The sequence below is a fragment of the Lampris incognitus genome, chromosome 10, assembly GCF_029633865.1.
Source record: "Lampris incognitus isolate fLamInc1 chromosome 10, fLamInc1.hap2, whole genome shotgun sequence".
In the NCBI taxonomy this organism is placed as follows: Eukaryota; Metazoa; Chordata; class Actinopteri; order Lampriformes; family Lampridae; genus Lampris; species Lampris incognitus.
This window is the reverse complement of record NC_079220.1, coordinates 53384762-53407339: the sequence shown is the minus strand read 5'-3', so window position 1 is coordinate 53407339 and position 22578 is coordinate 53384762. Positions and strand designations below refer to the sequence as shown.

Sequence of the window (22578 nt, the reverse complement as noted above, 5' to 3'; positions counted from 1 at the left end):
ACGAGCCACATGACAGACCGTCACAAGGCTCTCCCTATCTTCCACGTGGTCATATCATAAAGCACTGTGTCCATATTAGCCTATACCGTACAAGGAGGCACAGGTTGTTTGCAGTGACAGGTGTGCTGCGTGTCCTGACAGGTCCCACATGTCCCGCTGAGTTCACGGAGGCTGACCGTTTTGAATCGGAGAGCCTCACTTAGCGGACCGCCTCATTCCTCCCTGAGTATGTTAGCCCTGCGAGGCATCATATCGACAGCTTCTCCAGAAGACCGGCCTTCGAGTGGCTGACGGGAAACAGGAGCTTGTCCTCCGTTAATCCCAGCCAAAGTCATGTCCGCTCATCTGGTAGAAGCGGTGGTTGAAGGGCCTGTAGAAGTCTCTGAGTCTGTGGAGAACCTCGGCGGGGATTTGGGGATGCGGCCGGCCCTTGGACTTCCCCAGGCAGCGCGGCCTACTGCTCCCTTCGGGCTTCTTTAAGCAGGGAAAGCCTTTGGTCTGGTTAAAGTAGAAGTGTTTGTTTGAGACCACCCTCTTCAGACCCAGAAAGTCTTGGACCCGTCCCATCTCCCCCGCTGGGTCAGACACCAGCTGCTCGCCACTGACAAACAGGAAGTGAGATAAGGGGAAGTGCTGAAGCCAGTTCTCCAGATGCTTTGCGTACAGGCCAATGCGCACAGCGCTCCACGTGGTGTCAATCAGACCCGTGGAAGAGTTTTTTAAGGCCAAGCTCTGGAAGGACGGAAGACCCGGGTTCTTGGATAGTGTCTGGGTGTAGTCGGAAACAGCCCGGGTCACGGGGTCCCTGACCACCACGATGAGCTTGGTGTTGCAGCTCATGGTGCAGACGCGGCCGGGAGCCTCTTTGGTAACGAAGTAGCTTGGCGTCTTCTCCATGGTGATCTGGCCGTCCAGCGTGCGAGGCATCAGGTTCCTGGAGGCAAAGAAAAAGAAAAACCGGTCACCATCATTTTACTGATTGACTGCAGAACACAAAACTCTTTCATTCCTTCGTAATAAACTGATTCATGAATTCTTGCAGCCTAAAATGCATCATATCAGTGACACAGGCCTGAGGAATATTTTTTTTTTTTGCTGGATTTTTTCCCCACTTGTATTCGGCCAATTACCCCACTCTTCCGAGGCACCCCGGTCGCTGCTCTACCCCCTCTTCCACTCCGGGGAGGGCTGCAGACTACCACACGCCTCCTCTCATACACGTGGAGTCGCCAGCCGCTTCTTTTCACCTGACAGTGAGGAGTTTCACCAGGGGCACATAGCACATGGGAGGATCACACTATTCCCCCCAGTCCCCCCCCCCGCTCCCCGAACAGGCGCCCCGAGCTACCAGATGAGGCGCTAGTGCGGCGACCAGGACACATACCCACATTTGGCTTCCCACCCGCTGACATGGCAAATTAGGTGTGTAGGGGATACCCGACCCAAGCCAGAGGTAACATGGGGATCCGAACCGGCGATCCCCATGTTGGTAGGCAACGGACTAGACCGCCATGCTACCCGGACGCCCTGACCTGAGGAATATTTAGCAATTATTCCTTTTCGACCGACACGGAGCCGGCGCTGATCACAGCAACCTATCACCACTTGAAATTTGAGCACTGTCAGCATGAAGCACAGACACACGAGCGACACTCGACCGGCTCGCCCGGGTTGTTGAGTTATCACTTTTTCGACAAAAGCATGATAAACCGGACGATGTGATGATTGGAAATGGAATGTTCTCAGTAGGCGCCTCACTTGTGACCTGTTTATGCACACCATTACCCCACATACCGAGGACTTGAGGCGATATTTCAATTTTACAGCCTTCATAAAAAATGAATTTCTCTACAAAAAACAGAAAACGCGTTTGCGTTGACAACTTTACTAATGGGTTCTTTAAACAACGCTCGCGGTAAGGTTTTGTGCAAACAACATCCGTTTAACACCGCCATCTGGTTGCTTGTCAGACCGGTGGAAATGCGGGCCGGTCCGCTCTGGGCCGGGGCTGCCGTTAATGAAATGTTAATAAACAGCATTTGAGCGTGTGTACTGGTCCTTAAGACAGGCCGCCCCCCCCCAAAACATGTGTGATTAAAGCTCCATAGAGATTGTTTACACACCAGGGCCCCTGACAGCCCTCGCCCGTCCAACTGCAAGTCCGTTCAGAAACGAAGGCCATCCATTCTCCGTGGACCTGATGAGTTAAAGCCACAAAACCACGAGAACCACTTAAGAGCAATTTCCCTAAGACCTCCATCGCTCTCTCTGTCAGCCCTTTCTCCTGCAGGGGCAATGTGCTCCCCATACAGGCCATACCAGGCCAAAACGGGCTGAAGTAAAACCAGTGGTGTTGACTTGCTGAGCTCAGCTAGTGTTTTAAACATATGGGGGCGGTGCCGAGGAGTCGCCTTGCAACATAAACCAGCCATAAAGGCAGAGCCCTGCTGAATAAAGCCCGGCACCACGGTTTTCATACGGGGGGGAGGCGTGATTTTATCATACGGAATCATTTTGTCGGTTTTCATCTACATAGTGATCTTTTAACTTTTGCGACTCTACCGATTTATCAAGTCGACTTTTGTCATTTCCTCAGAGACGTCACGCGCTATGTGCATCTGCATGCGCACGTCTTCTCGTGTCATCGGCGGGGACGCGCTGCCATGCCGCGCTGCCATGCTGCTGATCACAGAGCGATGAATCAGTTCATCTGGACGCAACGCTTAGTGACGATACGTTTCATCATCATCATCTAAGTGACCTCTTCAGTCTCAGCTGACTGCAGGTGTCCCCCCGATACAGTGCCTAACGACCCAAGCCAACGACCAGTTTCATAGGCAAATATGGGTGTGACCATTAACTCCCCCTCGGGAGTTAGCCCTCCCCCCCCTCGGTTCAGGGATGGCCCTCCTCACGTAGACGGCCTCTTTAACCCCCCCGTTCAAACCAGCGTTCCGGCGGGGAGGTGGGGTAAGAGTACATCTGTCATCATCTTACAATGCTGTGATTGCAGCTATTCCCCGGTCCTCTGTGAACAGTACACATGACCACCGTGACTCCAGTTAACGGTCACACCCATATTTGCATAGGAAACCGATCGTTGGTTTGGGTCGTTATGCCGCTGTGCTGTTTATATGGATGGGGAAACCTGCAGTCCGTTGAGACCGGAGAGGTCCCTAACGCCCCTTTTCCACTGCGTGGTGCCGGCTCGACTCAACTCAACCCTACTCGCTTTTTTTGGTTTTCCATTGGGCAACAGTTAGGGATCGTACCTGGTACCAGGTACTTTTTTTGGTACCACCTCCGTCGCGGTTCCAAGTGAGCTGAGCCGATACTAAAAGGTGACATGAAAATACCACTATAAATAAATAAAACACATAAAATATAAATATGAATAAATATATGTATATTTACTTAAATATAAATAAAATCTTTAAAAAAAAACAAAAAAACTAGTGTACGCCCACAAATGACCAGCGAGGCTTTGCTGTGGGGGGGATACTATCGGCACGGAAAACCAGATCCCAAAAAAGCAAAGCGAGTAGAGTCGAACAGAGTCGAGTCGAGTTGAGCTGGTACCACGCAGCGGCAAAGTGACCTTACATGAGCGCTGAAGCGCTTCTCTCAGTAAACCTCGTGTCCAGATGAACTGACTCAGCCTTCTGGGGTTTCCTCACCTGGATTATTGAGCACGCATCAAGACACGACACGATAATGCCGTGATTCGAAAGCATCTTTCTCCATCCCGTCCATCCCCTCCATCCCGCCCGTTACACGGGATACATCTATTTCCCGAGTAGCTGCCAAGAGGCAAAGCTCTGTGGCAGCTGTGGTATCCGTCCAATCCTGCGCCAGCTCATATGTCTGTCAATGCTGCGGTGAATATGGATCTCAGAAACAAATTGTTCTGCTCGACACAAGCGCGACGAGTAACGTTCAAGAGCAGCACATGAATCCCGTCTGTGCTTCAATGTATCCGCCACATCTTATATATTAGCGAGAAGGAAAACTTTATTGTGGCTTCCTTCAAAACAAACAAACAGAACCAGTCCGCTGTGCCTTAACCATCTCCCCCTGGAAGTCAGCGTTGGCAAACGTTGACGACGAAGGCCTCTTCAAACGATCCGGTGACTGACGGCGCCAATCACGCCGTGACCCCAAGTGCACGACTCAGACAACAAACATGTCCCTCGTGACGACTGATCCATGCTATCCAGATGACTGGTTGAAGTCCGCCCATTGTTCTCTGCGGTCACCATGTCGACTCTGATGATCGTTTCAGTTCCTTCGATTCTTGAGTAAATTAAGCGGTTCAATAAGCCCCTCTCATTTCTTGACGTGGTACAAAAACAACAGTGGGGAAACAGAGCTGGTGTCGGCGTAAGACCCAAAACCGAGCCAAGAGTATGGAATGTCATTCAAGTTAGCCGATTCAATAAATAAATCCATCCATCCATCCATTATCCGAACCGCTTATCCTGATCTCGGGGATGCTGGGGCCTATCCCAGCAGCCATTGGGTGGCAGGCGGGGAGACGCCCTCCTGGACAGGCCACCAGGCCATCACACAGGGCCGACACACACACACACACACACACACACACACACACACACACACACACACACACACACACACACACACACACACACATTCACACCTAGGGGCAATTTAGTCCGGCCGAGTCACCTGACCTACATGTCTTTGGACTGTGGGAGGAAACCGGAGCCCCCGCAGGAAACCCACACAGACACGGGGAGAACATGCAAACTCCACACAGAGGACGACCCGGGACGACCCCCAAGGTTGGACTACCACAGGGCTCAAACCCAGGACTTTCTTGCTGTGAGGTGACCGTTATAACCACTGCGCCAAAACAACACATGGAAAGACCGCTGAACGTGCCCCGTCAGAGTTCAGATACCTGCTCGGTGTACGTTGTGATCTACATCCGTCGTGGTACGCCCTTCAACTCTGTGTTGCCCGGTTCGGAGGGCTAGCTATTCAGCACGCGTCGTTCACAACCGAGCTGAACTGCGGATGAAAAGCTTCTGTAGTCAGAATACAGGTTCAGCGTCGTACAGTAAAACTCTCTAGCTTCAGTAGTTAGGGCTGAAGACTGTCGTCGTCGGCTGTTAGGGAACCGTCTGTAGACATGAAAAATGACTCACCTTCACGTGGAGAGGGAGCCGAGTCTGGAGGCACATCGAAAAAGACCAGAAAAACAAAACAAAGATTCTTCATCCTTGTTCCTGAGTAAGTTTCGAGTTTCCCTCATCGCTTGAAGTAAAAGCGGGTCAAATCCACCCCATTAATTGATCCACGTGATAAAAGACCATTAATTGATTATTTTCCTAACTATCCGAGCTGCACATGGGCTATCCCTGTCAGACGTCCCTGTTCTTCAACATCATCTAATCAATCAGCCTGTCTCTTCATGCAGGATATGGTCACACACTAGTGTGTGCGTGTGTGTGTGCATGTCTGTGTGTGTATGTGCATGTCTGTGTGCATGTCTGTGTGTGTGTGTGCATGTCTGTGTGTGTGTATGTGCATGTCTATGTGTGTCTATGTGCATGTCTGTGTGTATGTTTATCTCTGAGTGTGTGTGTGCGTATGTGCATGTCTATGTGTGTGTATGTGCATGTCTGTGTGTGCGTGTGCGTGTGCATAAGTGCACGTCTAAGTGTGTGTGCGTATGTGTATTTGTGTGTATGTGTGTGCACATGTGCATGTTGTGTGTGTGTGTGTGTGTGTATCTATGTGTGCGAGTGAGACAGCATGGTATCATTTTTACTAGTTAGAAACTGCAGCAGGCCTCTCCCTCTCCCCTTCTCTGCCTTCTCCTCCACATTCTCCTTATTCTCCCCCACATTCTCCTCCACAGCCTTGAGTGTGTCCTTGACTCAGTCAGTGATGTTTGTCACCTCAGTAACTGACCATAAGTCGTCCCTCCATACTCATGAATAGTTAATGGCGCTCAGCTTTTCCTCACTTTTCTTGGGTCTCTTATCCCTCATCACAATCCAGGTCATTATGAGAAAATCAATAATAATAAAAACCTCTCACGATCATAAATCTCTTCGATTACGGGGTCTGGTGGTCTCGGGCAAAATCAAACCGGACCGTATGAGAGAAATTGTTGATTTGACACGCTCGTCTGCGTAGCGCCATTAAAAAAAACTCCTCAAATGTTGAGCTTTTATTTTACTTTTACCCAAAGCTGCCCCGCCGAGCCTACATAAAGTAAACACAAAGCTGCTTCACTGTGGCGTTTAACACGAGTGGAGAGAGAGGGAGAGAAAGGGGAGGGGGGGGGGAGGTTCAGGGCGTGGGCACGTTTTCGCTCTGGCTCTAAAGTGGAAAACCCTGCCGACGAGCCATATTTGTCTGGAGGACCCTGCTGTTAGAAGGATGTGGCTCTTTTCCTCCCTGAAGGGATACGGCAGTGATTATACCGCTGATACGCGCTAGGCAGTCTGGATCAGGGGATTAAACACTAACACTGGCAACCAGGATGTGGCCAGCAGACTTCCTGGCTCTTAGATTATGGGCTCCCCCGCTGAAGTACTGCAAACATCCCCAGTAATGTGCTGAGCAATACCCATTTACACAACGCTCGCCTTCTGCAGGGGAGCAGCTCTGGAATTTCGAAAAACATATTTTTCGAGCTGTTGCGCAAACGCCCACACGTTCCCCGGATGATCAGAGCCACTCGCCGGACCCTGCGCGCCGAAGCCCCGGTTGGTCGTAGGAGCCAGTCTGTGTCTCGCTGTCCCGGCTGCTCCCTTGCTCGCGTTCTTTTGGCGAGATCCAATTAAAGAGGCAGCTCAAAAACGAGCCCATAAAGCGAGGAGAAAGGAGGAGAGAACAAACAATGGAAAAACGTTTCCCGGCATTGCTGTGCACAGAGGGTGTCAGACAGAGCCCGCGGGCCCGCGGGCCGCCCGTCAGACCCACTGGTGCAGTGTGGGAACTACGTCTAACATGCGCCACGTTAAACCCGCCTGGTTGTGGGAAACATCGCTCGTTATTCCCGTCCTGACAGGGCAATGCACACAAAAAAAAAAAACCATCTTGTAAGATCTTTGACGGGGTGGAGGGGGTGACACGGCGGTTGGGTCTCCTCGCTCGTGTCTGCCGATGCGTGAAATGAGCTGTCCGACACGCCTCTGATCAATTTGCACGAGGTAAAACAACGTAACTGCAGTAATCGCCGGGTGAGAGCCTCGCTGTCTTTTCCAACGTGAGCAGCGGCGCTGACGAACGCGCCTCCTGACGACGCCATTTAACGCGACGCGACAAAAGGCCCCGCAGACAAGAGAGGGTTCGCCGCTCACATTGTCCGTGGGACGATGGAGGGCCCGGGCTGCCATGTTGTCTCCATGGTCCCCGTCTTTACGGGACATCTGAGCAGACGGGCGGGCCTCACCTGTGGCGCCAGGATGCCAGAATGGGAAGAAGAGGGAGAAACACAGCGGCGCGCACTGGACACAGTTTGAACTGAAGGTGACCTGAGTGACTGACTGAGCACGACCACGACAAACACTCCTTATCAGTTTGAAAGACAAGTCAAGTCAATTTCGTTTGTAGTATAGCCCAATATCACAGATTACAAATTTGCCTCAAGGGGTTCACAACATCCTGTCCTTAGACCCTCGCATCGGATAAGGAACAACTCCCTAATAACCCCTTTAACACTGGACTTTAACACTGGACTTTAACACTGGACTTTAACACTGGACTTTAACACTGGACTTTAATACTGGACTTTAATACTGGATTTTAACACTGGACTTTAACACTGGACTTTAACACTGGATTTTAACACTGGACTTTAACACTGGACTTTAATACTGGACTTTAATACTGGATTTTAACACTGGATTTTAACACTGGACTTGAACACTGGACTTTAACACTGGACTTGAACACCGGACTTGAACACTGGACTTTAACACTGGACTTGAACACTGGACTTTAACACTGGACTTTAACACTGGACTTTAACAGGGAGAAAAAGTAGGAAGAAACCTCAGGGAGAGCAACAGAGGAGGGATCTCTCCCAAGACGGACAACGCGCAATGGATGTTGTGTGTACACAATTTACATAATACAACATTGAAAGCGGATAACAGAATTACAAAATGTATGAAGAATATGATGTGCGGGATGCCAAACGATGTCCCCGGATGCCAGCGGAACAGCCTAGGGCCCAAGCCAAGGACAAGCACCAGGACCAGGACCAGTTGTGTCTACGAACATCGATATATGTGTTTTTGTAGGTTTTTTTGCAGCTTAGATATGTGCGTTCTTGTAGTTTGGATATGTGTTTTTGTCTTTGTGTTGCACTGCTGTGGGCTGGAGGAAACTAGGCATTATGCATGCTATAGGGATACTTAAACTGGGCACACATGTGCACACACATGCACCCACGTGTGCACACACATGCATGTGCATGTGCGCACACACACACACACACACACACATGCACACATGCATGTGCACACACGCACAAACCATTGTGTGCCCTGAGGTGCAACAGTTCTTTTTGGCCTGTAAATAGTCTGGCCTTGTGAACCACACCCGTCAAGTTCACCTACTTCTCTAAGACACACAGGAAGTGGTTGGTTAGATATCTATGGAAAGCTACATGACTGGCAGAAAACACCAGTACCACCCACAGATTCTACAGCCATTAGCAGATGACTACTTCCTATGAATGGGGGGGAGGAGGGGTGTTGCGTGTGTACAGGCATGCCTGTGTGAAAGGGCTTGTCTTTTTAAAGATAAAGCTCATCTCGGTTAATGACTAATTAGTGACTAGTATGCAAGTGCGTAACACAAACCGAGGGTGTTTACCGGCTCTGAGGCCAGCAATGCCTTGCTGTAGGGATCTGAAGCACCGGCGGCGGGGTTAACATTTCGACGAGTGAAAAGAGGCAGAAACAGACGCAATCCTGACCTTTCTCTCCCCGCCTGCCTTTGGTAGGCAGCGTGTTCTGTTGGTCGCTGAATTTGACCATTTACAGATTGGAATTTATCGGAAAGTTGATTAACATGACAAACCAATCGGTTTTAGATTTCCCGATGGCAGCGTCACCAAATTTCCACTGAAAACTTCCCACGGCTTAATAATATTCCTTTCCCGGGCATGGCAACGCACCCAAGCATGACTAACGAGCATCTGAAATATTCGATTTACAAAGCGAAACTGATTTTCTTGCATTTATCAGCTACCTTACCATGGCAGCGAGCGAAAACAAGATCACTTCAGCCTCCCCGGGGGACTCTGCAGCCTCCCCCGAAACAGACCGCAATGCACCTCAAATTATTATAATTCCCACCATATGGGGTGTGAGTGTAGGCCTTCTCAAACCCCATGACACCACCCAAAACCCAACCCTGGCCTCAATCCATCCAGATTTAACGCCATTAAAACACAGTAGAGCCCGACACCATAGAAACCCACTTCCTGGCCTGTTAGATCAATCAGGCGTGTTCAGCCCCTGCTTATCGCTAATGGCCGCGGGGCTGGACACCGCACGCGGTGACGTGACGGGAAAATCTACCTCATATACATCACCGTATCGTGAGGCGTAAAGGGACCGACCAGACCGACACCTTTTTTTGAAGCTCACTGATCACGGCGGCCGTTTTGACATGCGAGACGGACGGGAGTTCGCTGTTCCCACAAAAGAAAAACCTGAAAGACTTGCCGCAGAGGAGGAAAGTTGAATCGCGAGGCTTAAGACGAATAAAATAAAACAAATAACTTGGTATTTGGGATAATTAAGTATTGAAAATCAAATGTGCGGCCAGAAGTCGAGGTTACCTCCCCGACCCTACACGTAGGACGCGGCACAAATCATCAACACAGAGTTTCTGCTCGATAACTAGGGGGAAGAATGAATCTTGGCGGGTCGATACTCTGTCATGCCCAATCAATGTCTTTGAAATATTATTCTTATCACTGAATCAATACAGATCATTAGCAAAGTGGGGAACTAAGGAATTAATGATATTACACTAATCTTATTAGAAAACTGCTCGCCATCCCTTCTTGTCTGAGCTACACGGGATGTGTTTTTGGGTTGATAAAGGACATTACGAGTTCTAAAACTGTGCAGAGAAACACGTGCATGAGCTGAACTCGTTGTGTTTGATGATGATGAGGAAGACGATAAAGTTATCACGCTCGAGTTAAAATGACCATTCAAGATCCCATTCTGTATTTTGGAGGCAAAGTCTCATAACCTGGAAGACGTAATCACGCTATGCTAACTGGAGCCATCCTTAGGATCCATTACTATAGTCCAGCCATCTATTATCCAAGCCACTCATCCCAATCGGGGTCGCAGGATGCTGGAGCCTATCCCAGCAGTCACTGGGGCAGCAGGCGGGGAGACACCCTGGACAGAACGCCAGGCCATCACAAGGCCGACACAGACATTCACACCTACGGACAATTCAGTACGGCCGATTCAGCTGAATTACATGTCTTTGGACTGTGGGAGGAAACCGGAGCACCCGGAGGAAACCCACGCAGACACGGGGAGAACATGCAAACTCCACACAGAGGACGACCCGGGATGACCCCCAAGGTTGGGCAACCCCGGGGTTTGAACCCAGGACCTCCTCGCTGTGAGGTGACCGTGATAACCACCGCGCCGCCTCATTACTATAGTGAAAGGGGGGAATGAGACAAGACGCAGGTGGGCTCTCGTGTCCAGAGGAACTCTTTCAACTTTCCCGGGATTACTGAGCATGCATCAAGACGTTGAGTGGCTTTCGTTTTCAAAATGGCCCGTCTTCATGCAACATTCATCTTTGCATAAATAAGGCGTACTGAAAGTGTCAAATAAATTAACTCAGAAGCCATCGGTCTGACCCGTCATTCTGACCCGTTGTCATCACTTTCATATCGTCATTTGCATAAATCAATGTCCTTTTAAGAACCGATGGAACTTTCAGCGGTGCTGACATTTTCCAATGCCCCCCTGTGTTGCTGCCCTTAAAGGATTTATACCATATTTTAATTGCAATCTGATCGGCGGAGACCTTTGGTGTCAAGGAAAAAGGTCAGCCGATTGAAAAGCTGTCAGAGGATCAATGACGGCACTTGTGGATCTGAGTTTTCCTCAAATGGATAAGCAGCAATGATCTTTTCCTGAATCCCAGTGTGTGGGCATGCTATACCATAGCACATATTCAGAGGATGGACAGTGTTTTCCTACAGTATCATGCATGCTGCCAATTATAGTGCGAAACCGGGCAGCGTAGCATACCAGCAGCAACACTGTGATCGTTGCAATGGGCAACAATCTCTGCCCAGGGGGAGCAAATAACTATTGGTTATTACTTTTTCGGCACGGCGATGCAGTGGTTAGCGTAGTCGCCTCACAGCAAGAAGGTCCTGGGTCCGAGCCCCGGGGTTGCCCAACCTTGGGGGTCATCCCGGGTCGTCCTCTGTGTGGTGTTTGCATGTTCTCCCCGTGTCTGTGTGGGTTTCCTCCGGGTGCTCCGGTTTCCTCCCACAGTCCAAAGGCATGTAGGTCAGGTGAACTGGCCGTACTAAATTGCCCGTAGGTGTGAATGTGTGTCGGCCCCGTGATGGCCTGGCGGCCTGTCCAGGGTGTCTCCCCGCCTGCCGCCCAATGACTGCTGGGATAGGCTCCAGCAGCCCTGCGACCCTGAGAGCAGGATAGCGGTTTGGATAATGGAGAGCCATTACAAGATAACAATGGCTAATGCGCTCATATCAACATCGTTTGGACAAAAACGCAACAAATGAGTTACCCACGCCAATCCACGCCTTGGCGGCAAACTATGGGAATCAGTGTGCCATGTAAAGCCGAGGTTTTCCGTCTTCTGCGGTGGCTCTCATGTCCCATATGAAAGCAATCATTCCAATGTCCCTTCAAAGCCATAAAACAACACAGAAAATCATTAAATCTCCGCTTGATTCTGAATGTGCTGTTTGCGGCTTTTCCATTTCAGTAATAGGCTCATAGGCACATGCAAACGAGGGGAGGGGACGGAGAGACAGACAGATGAGGAGGTGGAAGGAAGAGATGCCGAGGAGGAAGAAAGAGAAGAGAAAAAAACCCTATTGGTGTCAGCCTGGGACAGTTGAAAAAAAGGCAATCGAAAACATGCATCAGCGCAGGTTTGTCCTGGAGAAGACAATGGTGTTGGAACCGAGTCTCTGGAGTCTCTCCACCAGTATGCAGTTTCCCTTTGGTCCCTTCCAGCATCTGACAGTTAAGAGAAACTTCCAGGAATCCATCTCTCCCTTCCCTTCATAACAAGTCCACGCTACTGTCCGAGACATGGGGCTCCAGGCAAATTACTACAATGCACACATTTTTGGATCTACCCATCTAACACCACGTGTTTTGTTTTTTTGTAGGGACTAAGCATTAATTTTCATTATCTATGATGACACTCGATTAATTACACAATGACAAACAAAGCTCTTATTTTGAAACAGCCACAAGATAAATGTCCGTATTTAGAAAAGAAAGAAAGTAAGCCGCTCTATTTTGTCATCACACAGGTGTTCAGTTATAGTAAATCTGCCTTCTGCATGTAACCCATCCTGTTGTATAGGAGCAGTGAGCAGCTGCAGCGCCTGGGGACCAACTCCGGCTCTTCTTTCCATTGCCTTGCTCAGGGGCACAGGCAGGAGTATTAACCCTAACATGCACGTCTTTTTGACGGTGGGAGGAAACCGGAGCACCCGGAGGAAACCCACGCAGACACGGGGAGAAAACACGCAAACTCCACACAGAAGGGACCCGGCACGGCCTGGGGGTCGAACCCAGGACCTCCTCGCTGTGAGGCAACAGCGCTGACCACCGGGCCACCGCGCCGCACTTTAAAGCTGATCTTAAACTGAAAGAGGTTTTCAAACAGGTGATAAGACCACGTAGTGTTCTACTAAGACCAAGCAGGCGGCTCTGATATCCATGTATGTGTTATTCATAAGGTCTGCTGCAGCTGAAGGCTGCAGGCTACTCTCACTTCTGAGAGGAAGAGGGATTTTACCGAGTGTTAGTGTTGAAGTTCACGGTGGCTTTCCGAGGGTCTGTCACACACGCCGGCCTTGCAAATAACTGTGTGAGTGCGTACGTGCACATGTGTGTGTTCTGCACAGCCTTGTGTGTGTGTGTGTGTGTGTGCGTGTGCTTGTGCAATCATGTGCATCCAGGTGTCGCAGTGTGTTGAGCTGCAGATAAGTGAGCAACATGGGCACTGTGAGCGCTGCCGTGTTTTTTTCTTGCCCGCTGACCCGCTCAGTCAATGTCACCCAGGTGAGAGGGTCCTGCTGGTTCTGCTTGGCTGAGCTCTATCTGTCACTAAATTTGTACCCCCCTACCCCTCCACTCCACCCACTTCTCCCTGGGTCACTGCGGATGGGCGCGAACAGAATCTCCTCTTTTCCCGAGATTCGGCGACGAAAGCAGATGCCTTGGCTGATTTCAGACGAGGGCATCGTCTTTCGGTGATCTCAACCAGGGAGTTTTGAAAAAAGAAATATCACGTTGCTCCACTATTGTTTCGCTAATCCCGTCTCCACGTCATCCTCACCGTGCACCTCTGGTTTCTGCCGGCTCCGAGTTCACTTGGTCGCATCACGCCGCATTCGTGGCAACTCGGGACTGGTAGAAGAAGACGAGATCCGACTGGTCACGAAACCAACTGGATGCCCCCCAACCTCGCGAATTCGGGTATCATTTCAGAGCTCAGGTTGGAGCCCACCTGAGCAACGCTGACGTCATAGCAGAAAAAAGCGGAACAAAAAAAAAAAGAGAGGGGGGGGGCATTCACAGTCCATGGTTAGAAAGGAAGAGTGGTTATTTACATCTTAATGCCAATACACATCTGGGTGTGCGACAAAGTGATGTGTTGGTGTCGTTTGTGTTTTGCGTTCATTATAGCGACAGGCGACGTTTACCAATTATGACGTCAGCCGTTTTTATCTCGACGGTGCTCCAAAATGCCGCAGGGGAAATAACGAGCCATCTGAGAGCAGCCATGTTTTTTTGGGGGGGGGGGGATTTCTGGGTAAAAAGCGTGCACGAGGAACCTAGGAAGTTGGAAATTTCCAACTTGAAATACATGAAGGTGTAATTGCTCCCTCCCCCCCCCACCCCAACACCAACCACTCTGTGCCCGTGTTTCATTACTGACATGACGGCCGGTTGCTGACCACGCCGATCCTCTGGCAGCACGGGCGGAGCATGGACGTGGTTCGACGTGGCGCCCGGGTTCGTTGCGTATGAGCACATCGCCTGCCAGTCTAAAGGAAAAGGCGAGGGCCGCTGCAGAAAGGGTATACAGATGACAGACTGACAAGAGTGGTGAGAAGTTATAGGGAGGCGAAAAGGAGAAAGTGTGAGAAGTGTGAGGAGAAAAGTGTTGGAGGGGGAGATAGAAAGGTCACAGACCAGATTGTGTGTGTGTGTGTGTGTGTGTGTGTGTGTGTGTGTGTGTGTGTGTGTGTGTGTGTGTGTGTGTGTGTGTGTGTGTGTGTGTGTGTGTGTGTGTGTGCAGATGAGAAAGAGAGAGAGTGAGAGAGAGAGACAGACAGACAGCCTCACAGCATGCTAAAATTATCCGCGGCAAGTGTATTCCATGTGTCCTTATAGTCACAGTTGCAACACCATTAACTGTGCTGGGAAAAAAAGTCTAACAACGTTCAATTAAACTTGAAACTTTCACACAACCGCTCCCTCTCCTCCTCTCTCTCTTACCATCAGATGCTGGTTTGTTTTTTTTGTTTTTTTGAAATTGCTGATCTAACTCGCCGCTTCCCCGCAAATTTCCCTCTTTGCTCGTGACTGAAGCTGGCCTACACAGACGCTACTCTGACACCACCAAGAGGTCTCCGCTCAGCTGGGACCTTGTCCAGGAGCCTGCAGAACATCTGGAGATGATCACGACCAGCATTTCCCTGCCCTGTTTCCCTCTTTAGGGTCTTAACTGCACCCAAATTACAGCCCTGGTCAGCTGGGTCAACCAAAGTCAGCTGCTATTGCCATGACAGTAGCCAGTGGGGAGGTTTTATGCGCCTGGTATAAAACCTTGAAACGCCGTCACTTGCGATGTCATTCTCGGCCAAGGCCTGCATGTCTGTCATGTGTGCCCCATGCAAGCCTGCAAGACCGGAGCCAGACACGCGGATCAGAGTCATACCAGCGTGCACCCGACAGAACACGCTACAGCCCAGGACAGCAGAACAGGGTCGGCTCTTGCTTCTCTCACAGCACGAGGAACCCCCCCTGTGCACGCACCTCCGGCCCTGAATGTGGACCGAGTCTGTCATTCTGAAGCGCACAAACGGTTGTTTAAATTGACGCCGCGATGACAAACTGCGCCCCCCCCCCCCCCGGAGACCCCGACAGCCCCGTTACATCCGCAGAGCAGCGCACAGGCAAATATCGGCCCACAGCTCGGTTGTCTGAAATAAATGGTGGCGCCAGAGCACGGTAACGGGTCCCCGTTGACAGAGGGACTCGGCGGTTCGCCACAGGTGACCGGCTCCCTCCAGGGAACAACGCTGCGGCTCATCTGACCCCTTGACCTCTCGCCACGCATCATCCCCCGCCAGCCGGGGTGGGCGCAGTTTAAAGCCGCCCCCCCCCCTCGCCCCAGCGAAACGGGACAATCTCACGGAAGGCCCGTATAGGCCGGCATTAAGAGTGGTCGCACAGCCATATTTGTGATCACGTGGTCGCCGAAGCTTAATCGGGTTTGGTGACGCGTTGACTTTTCTGTGGGTAATTTACGAACAATGAAGTCAAGTCCAATTTTATTTGGATAGCCCGAAATATCACAACTGAGAGGGATGTGAAATCACATTATCCTCCAGCAGATACAAACGGCGCAGGACCCTCGTACCCGCAGACCCCGTCTGGATGAGGGGGTCCCGGAAATCAACGACCGGGGGGTGAGGGTGTGGGGGGTACAAAGCAAAAAAATATTTCAGGTTAGAAAAAACAAAAAACAAAACCCTAAAGAACAGCATCGGAAGAATCAGAAGTACGGAGTAAAAGAGTATTGGCGTACCTGTACCACTCAAGCCCTTTGTCGTAGAAGCGGTCGAAGAAGTGCGGCTCCGCGCCGACCGCCCGGACGTCCGGGTGGATGCGCAGGAACTCCAGCAGCGCGCGAGTTCCGCCTTTCTTCACGCCGATTATGACGGCCTGCGGGAACTTCTTGGTGCCGAACGTGTTCGACACGGGGATGCCGCTGGTCTGGTCGGGCTCCGAAACCCGCCCGCCTTGCTCGTCCGCGTCCCCCCTTTCGGGGGGTCCCGTCCCGCCGCCGAGCCCGAGCCGGAGCCGAGCCGGAGCCGGAGCCGGCGCCGGCGCGTCGGCGAGGCGCGCGCCTCCGCGCGCCGGTCGCAAGGTGTCCAGTATGCGGCGGTTGCCGTCCAACATGCCATAGTCCCGGTCTGAGGTGGGTCGGGTGTACGGAGCCCTCGGAGCCGAGTCGCAGAGTCCGCTGAGGCAGTAGAAGAAGAAGGTGAAGATCAGGACCATGGTGAGGAACACCGACACTTTGGACAGCGCCTTGCCAAAGTTGAGCCTGACCCTGCAGCCGCTACATCCCATGAGTCGATCGCCTGGTCGGTGGCCGAGGAGCAGAACCGTGGCAGCATCGCTCCTCCTGTCCTACATGGGAGTCAGAGGTGTGCGGGCGATCCCTCGGCCGGAACCTGTTGCGCTGGGCAGGGGCACAGAAAGTGAGCGTTATTACAGCGTTATTACACTTGGAAATGTTGGCGCCGGCGGAAAAAAAACGTGTTCCTCATCATCGATGCTCCCCCTCGCAGGCGTGCCCCCCCCCACCCCCCAGGAAAAACACATCTATTTTCATCCGTTCAGAATAGAAATGACTTCTCCTTTACCGTGACACGTCATTCACAAGCCGGTGGACGTAATCGCAGCCTCTCTCTCTCTCTCTCTGTGCGCGCTATAGGCTCTTGTAATTTCTCATTCACGAGTTCTCTTCTCCTTATCCTACACCCTTCCCCCCCACCCACCACCCCCCCCCCAAGTCTCCACCCTCCTCTTACTGCTCCATAGGATAAACAAGCCCCATGAGAACAGAAACTTTCTGCATGGGCTCGTGCAAAATCTTCATTTCCACGGCACTTTAATGGACCGACGCTCTCTGTCCTTTTTTTAAGCCCCTGATGCCTGCTGATGCAACACGCGGCTATTCTGTCGACTATTAAGTTTCGAGTGTTTAATTTCTTCAACACCTCCACTGTGAATTGAGCACATCTGTGTCAGTTGTCCCATCGCCCCCGTGTAAACTGACCGCACAAAGGAAAACCCTTCCTAGCCCCTTTGCGCAGGGATGATCGATGGCTCAGTCAGCCCTGTGCGTACTCTCCCCGCACCCCGATACCCAGGACCGCACCGGCACACACCGGCTTTCAGAGGACGGACAAGTCTCCTGACACGGGCCTCCAAACGATGAGCCAGCCGGAGGAGCGGAGCGGCCCTCCCCCCCCCTCCCTCAAACGCCTCTCCCTCCCGGCGCAGACTACAGCGCGGTGTTGATGATGTCCCCCCTGGCGCCGTGCAGGAAGAGGGGGATGCTGCGCCCCTCTCGCGCGGTGTGTATAAGGTTTCTCTGAAGAGAGGGCCGGGGAGCAGCCTCTGAACCTGACCCACACCAGCGTCTACCTTGTGGACGGACGGGAGGACAGAGGGATGGATAGGATAAGAGGGGTGGGGGGTGGGTGGGGGGGAGGCTGGAGTGGATCATCCGTCTGGGAAGCGCAGGCATGCACGCCGACACACACACACACACACACACACACACACACACACACACACACACACACACGTCTATAGGATGCAGCCCCTGAGAACTGTGTGCGCGTGCGTGCGTGCGTGAGAGAGAGGGAGCGAGGGAGAGAGGGAGAGAGAGACTATACTGGTGGAAATGGAAGAAAGTTGCTGAAGAGAGGGCCGGGGAGCAGCCTCTGAACCTGACCCACACCAGCGTCTACCTTGTGGACGGACGGCAGGACAGAGGGATGGATAGGATAAGAGGGGTGGGGGGGGGCTGGAGTGGATCATCCGTCTGGGAAGCGCAGGCATGCACGCCGACACACACACACACACACACACACGTCTATAGGATACAGCCACTGAGAACTGTGTGCGCGTGCGTGTGTGCGTGCGTGAGCGAGAGAGAGAGAGGGGGGGGGAGACTATACTGGTGGAAATGGAAGAAAGTTGCGTTCTCGCAGGGACAGTTTATCTGTGCCTGCCACCACACGAGGGACTCAGAAGGACCTGCCGGTCCACATCAGGTCTCAGTTGGAACGTGTCTTCTTTTTACTGGCGTATTATAGTATGTATGTATTGTGTATTGTTTTCTTCGTTCTGTGTGTATATTTGTTGACATTTGTCATTTGTACAATGCTCTGGCAACACGGTATTTTGTTCCGGTCATGCAGATAACGCAATTTGAATTTGAGAGAGAGAGAGCGAGAGAGAGAGAGAGAGAAAGTAACGGGGGGCTGGAGATGAAAGGCTGGTGGATACATCATCGGAAGTGTGACTTCAGGTTTGGGACGACATCCTGCCCTCTGCCTCCGCAGCGTCACAGTATCCGGCTGTAGCCGAGCTAGCCGCGTTATCCGAGCCGTTATAACGTCAAGCCCGTTTTCTGCCTTCTCGACTGCGCGAGGAAGTCCGCAAAACGGCGTTCAAACGCAGGTCTCTGCGGACGCTGACATTTTCCCAGGCAAATATAGAATAATGACATGTTTTGGAGCACAAACAGCCATTGTAAATCCATCCAGAGAGAGAGAGGCCCGGCCGGCACTGCGGCATTCACAGCTCTGGGAACGACCGTCTGCTAGTTACAGGCACACGCAGTCAAAAGAAGGTCAGAAATCCAGCCTCGTTTTCGTCAAAAACAGTTTATTCGCCCGCGCCCACCCGCACGCGCACGAGCATGCAAGCGCACGCACGCACATACACATGCGTGTGCGCACACACGCTAATTGCGCCATTTGGACCAATACTGACAGTTTGGACTCGGAGATATAAACTTCGAGATTAAAGAAACAAACAGGCGCTGGTGATGTCGGAGAAATTAATAACATATGCATGTTGGGAAAGTGTGTGTCTGTATTTCAAGGACTGGGTTTGGATAGTGTGTATGTGTGCTAGTATGTATGGGAGTATTGTGTGTGTGTGTGTGTGTTTGTGTCTGCATCTATTTGTGGGTGTGTGATGTGGTGTGTGTATGTGTGTGCGTGTGCGCATGCGTATGTATTTGGTTGTGCATTGATGCGTTTGTGTCTGCATCTATTTGTGGGTGTGTGATGTGGCGTGTGTAAATGTGTGTGGTTGTGCCTCTTCGTGTTTTTTTGTTGTTGTTGTCTACATCCGTCTGTTCTTGGCGTGTTTGTGTGTGTCTTGAGTGCGCCTATGTTGGCGTGTACGGGTGTATCCCTCTGCATACTTTGGGCGCTCGCATGCACATGTAGGCGTGTGTCTGTGTGCCTATGTGCAAAGTACATGTGTACAAAGTACGAAGCGCATGCGTACACATATATTTTTGTATGTGCATGCTTGTGTGGCGTTATCGTGTGTGTGTGTGTGTGTGTGTGTGTGTGTGTGTGTGGGTGCTGCCAATACATTTCCATAGCCTTGGGCCTGCAGATGGCGCATCCATGTGTCAGCCATTACAGCAAATTACCAATACGCTCCACCAAAAGAAGACCAGTTCCGCTCTCATTTTGTCATTTCCAGTACGAGGGAGAAGCTTTCGGCCATTTGCGATCGCCGCAAGATACCCGGCACAGTCCTTAAAACCATTAAGACAGATCTATGAAACCACGGCCCATGTGAGGCCCATTTAGCCGTCCAGACACATAACCGGGGCTTCTTCCATATGGAACCCGATGCTTTTATTGTGCTGAGAGAAAACGCCGCTGTAAGATTTACTTAATGGTGAATTACAGATAGTAGATGTGTATCAGCAAATTCTCCTACTGTTCTGGATTACAGCGCCCCCCTGTTCAGGGCTCCCGGCCTCTCCTGAGACGCTTTGATGAACCGGCAAAATAATCCAGCGGTTCGTTTCGTTTAAAATGCCCTCGTTTCTTTGTTTGAACCACGTGGTTCTTCCCCATACGATCAAGTTACAGTGTTACAATGTTACAGTTTCATTTAGCAGACGCTTTGATCCAAAGCGACGTACATCTGAGTTAATACAAATGTTACAATGTTACAGTTTCATTTAGCAGACGCTTTGATCCAAAGCGACGTACATCTGAGTTAATACAAATGTTACAATGTTACAGTTTCATTTAGCAGACGCTCTGATCCAAAGCGACGTACATCTGAGAGTTAATACAGCAAATGTTACAATGTTACAGTTTCATTTAGCAGACACTTTGATCCAAAGCGATGTACATCTGAGTTAATACAGCAAATGTTACAATGTTACAGTTTCATTTAGCAGACGCTTTGATCCAAAGCGATGTACATCTGAGAGTTAATACAAACCAAGCAGAAGTTTAACACCATCCAAAGAAGCCACCTCATCACAAAAGCTATAAATTAGCTTTGTCAAAACATAGTCTGAAGTTCGGCCCCCTTTGAAGAGATAAAAGATGTAAATATCATTGTCAAAATGTGCCCCCCCCCACCCCGCACACACACACACACTACCCCTAGGGTCAAATCTCTTTGATACTGACAAACACACACATACACACACACACACACACAGATCCTCCCAGCCATAACCTTGGGCAGAGCCTTTAGATAAGCAGGATCACAGGATACAGAAGACAAGGACAAAGGGTTCGCCGTGAAGCACCGCCCCTATCCCCGAGCTCTCCCCACTGTCAATCGAACGCCGTGTGGGAACTTAAGGGAACTCAGTCTGAGTGATGGGTGGATAAGGAGACGGAGGAGTGCACAAAGTAACTCTGATCCCCCCCATCCAGCATGTTCTCGAGATAGCTAAACCATCCGACCCCCCCCCCCCACCCCAACGTTCCTAAACTCCCACATACCCCATGCCAAATCCTCCCTTCACAGCCTCACACAGGTGCTTCGCGTGCTTTGCCTGCGGGAGGAGGACTATCAGGACTATCCGACTGGCCCTGCAGCATCAGGGGAGCACCACCCGAAGGAGGCCTGCACGTAACATCGCATATGCACCCACCTCACAGGCCTCGAAAGCAGCTGAATGGCGCGGCCACGGCGGAAGTTCCAAATGAGAGTAATTCATATAAGGGGAAGGGTTCATCTCATAAGGGTTTAAACCAGGAGACATAATTACGTAGCTGATGTGCATGTGCAGAGATACACGGGCCCCACAGCTGTGTTTCCCATAAACAACAATGGTGCACAGGGCTCGCTCTGCAACCAGGAGCCAGCTGCACTGACAACAATTCCAATGTGTCTTTCATCTTGCCCATAAAGACTAAGATGTCTTTCCAGGGGACGAGTCTGTACAGGAGTCCCCCTTTTTTTGGGGGGGGGGGGGTTACCGTTCCGTTTATCTGTTATTTACCTACTCTCGGCACTTTATAGCATCCACCGGATAATGAAAAGTGAATCTGAAGAGCCCATAGGAAATTAGAGTGAGTGAGAGGCATGTCATCATCGCAAGCCGCAGACAATTTGGGAAATGCCTCCTCTTCTAATCCACGCCTCTGCGGTGGGGAAGGGGGGTCAGACCGTCAGCGTCTAAGCAATACTGGGTGTGTTAAGGAGGAGTAGGCTGGGTTGCCTGGCAGATTATTGCATGTGAGGCGATTGTGCGTTTGGTGTGTGTGTGAACGTTATGTGTGAGGCTCCATGTGCACACGCACATGCGAGGGGCTGCAAACAGGGCGTGTTGCAGAAGGCTTGGAAAGGTGTGAGACAACCTCTGATTAGTTCGGTGTTCAATTTCATGCCTCCCGGCCTTATCTGGGGGGGATTAACCGAGGCTTGTGGCAGCAAATCTGACAGAACCAAGTGGGTGAATCACTGTGAACTGCAGCGTGTGTGTGAATGGACAGATGTGTGTTGGAGTAGATGTGTGTCAAGAGAGCGGGCAGGCGTGCAGAAGCTTATTTGCGTCGTCTCTATTCTATATTATGCCTGCGCTCGTGCCCTCGTGCCGAGCCTATTGTCCGTACGTGCGTGCACGCTGGCCCCATACAATACGCCATAGTGTGCTGTTGCTGAAATGCTTGTGGGCCACTTGCGGCTTCGTTTAACTCGAGCCCTCACACTCTTAAACCGTGATTGCTATGACGTAAGCTCGAAACCACAGCAATGTCTTTTATATGCCGGTGTCGCCGCGTCTTTCCACCAGCCATGTGAAAAACAACTCGCTCTCCCGCTCGAGGATCCACCCACACGGACATGGACGGTTGCATCCAACACTGGGCTACTGTTGCCGGGCCAGAACCACCACCCAAATGGACATGCTCTTTAACTTTCACACACATCCGTCTCGTTTCGCGATGCTAAACAATACATAGATGTGTGGCTTGGTGTATATGGAAACGATATCAAGTGTGGTTGGGTGACT

General features: G+C 51.1%; 1 protein-coding gene across 1 annotated transcript; it reads right to left on the bottom strand.

Moving 5' to 3' along the window:
* Positions 1–315: 315 nt before the first annotated feature.
* Positions 316–16619, bottom strand: LOC130119575 (heparan sulfate glucosamine 3-O-sulfotransferase 6-like). Its single transcript, XM_056288113.1, has 2 exons — positions 16072–16619; positions 316–934 (listed from the first exon to the last, which is right to left on the bottom strand). The coding sequence occupies exons 1-2, from the start codon at positions 16617–16619 to the stop codon at positions 316–318; spliced, it is 1167 nt and encodes a 388-aa protein (XP_056144088.1).
* Between the last annotated feature and the right edge of the window lie 5959 nt (positions 16620–22578).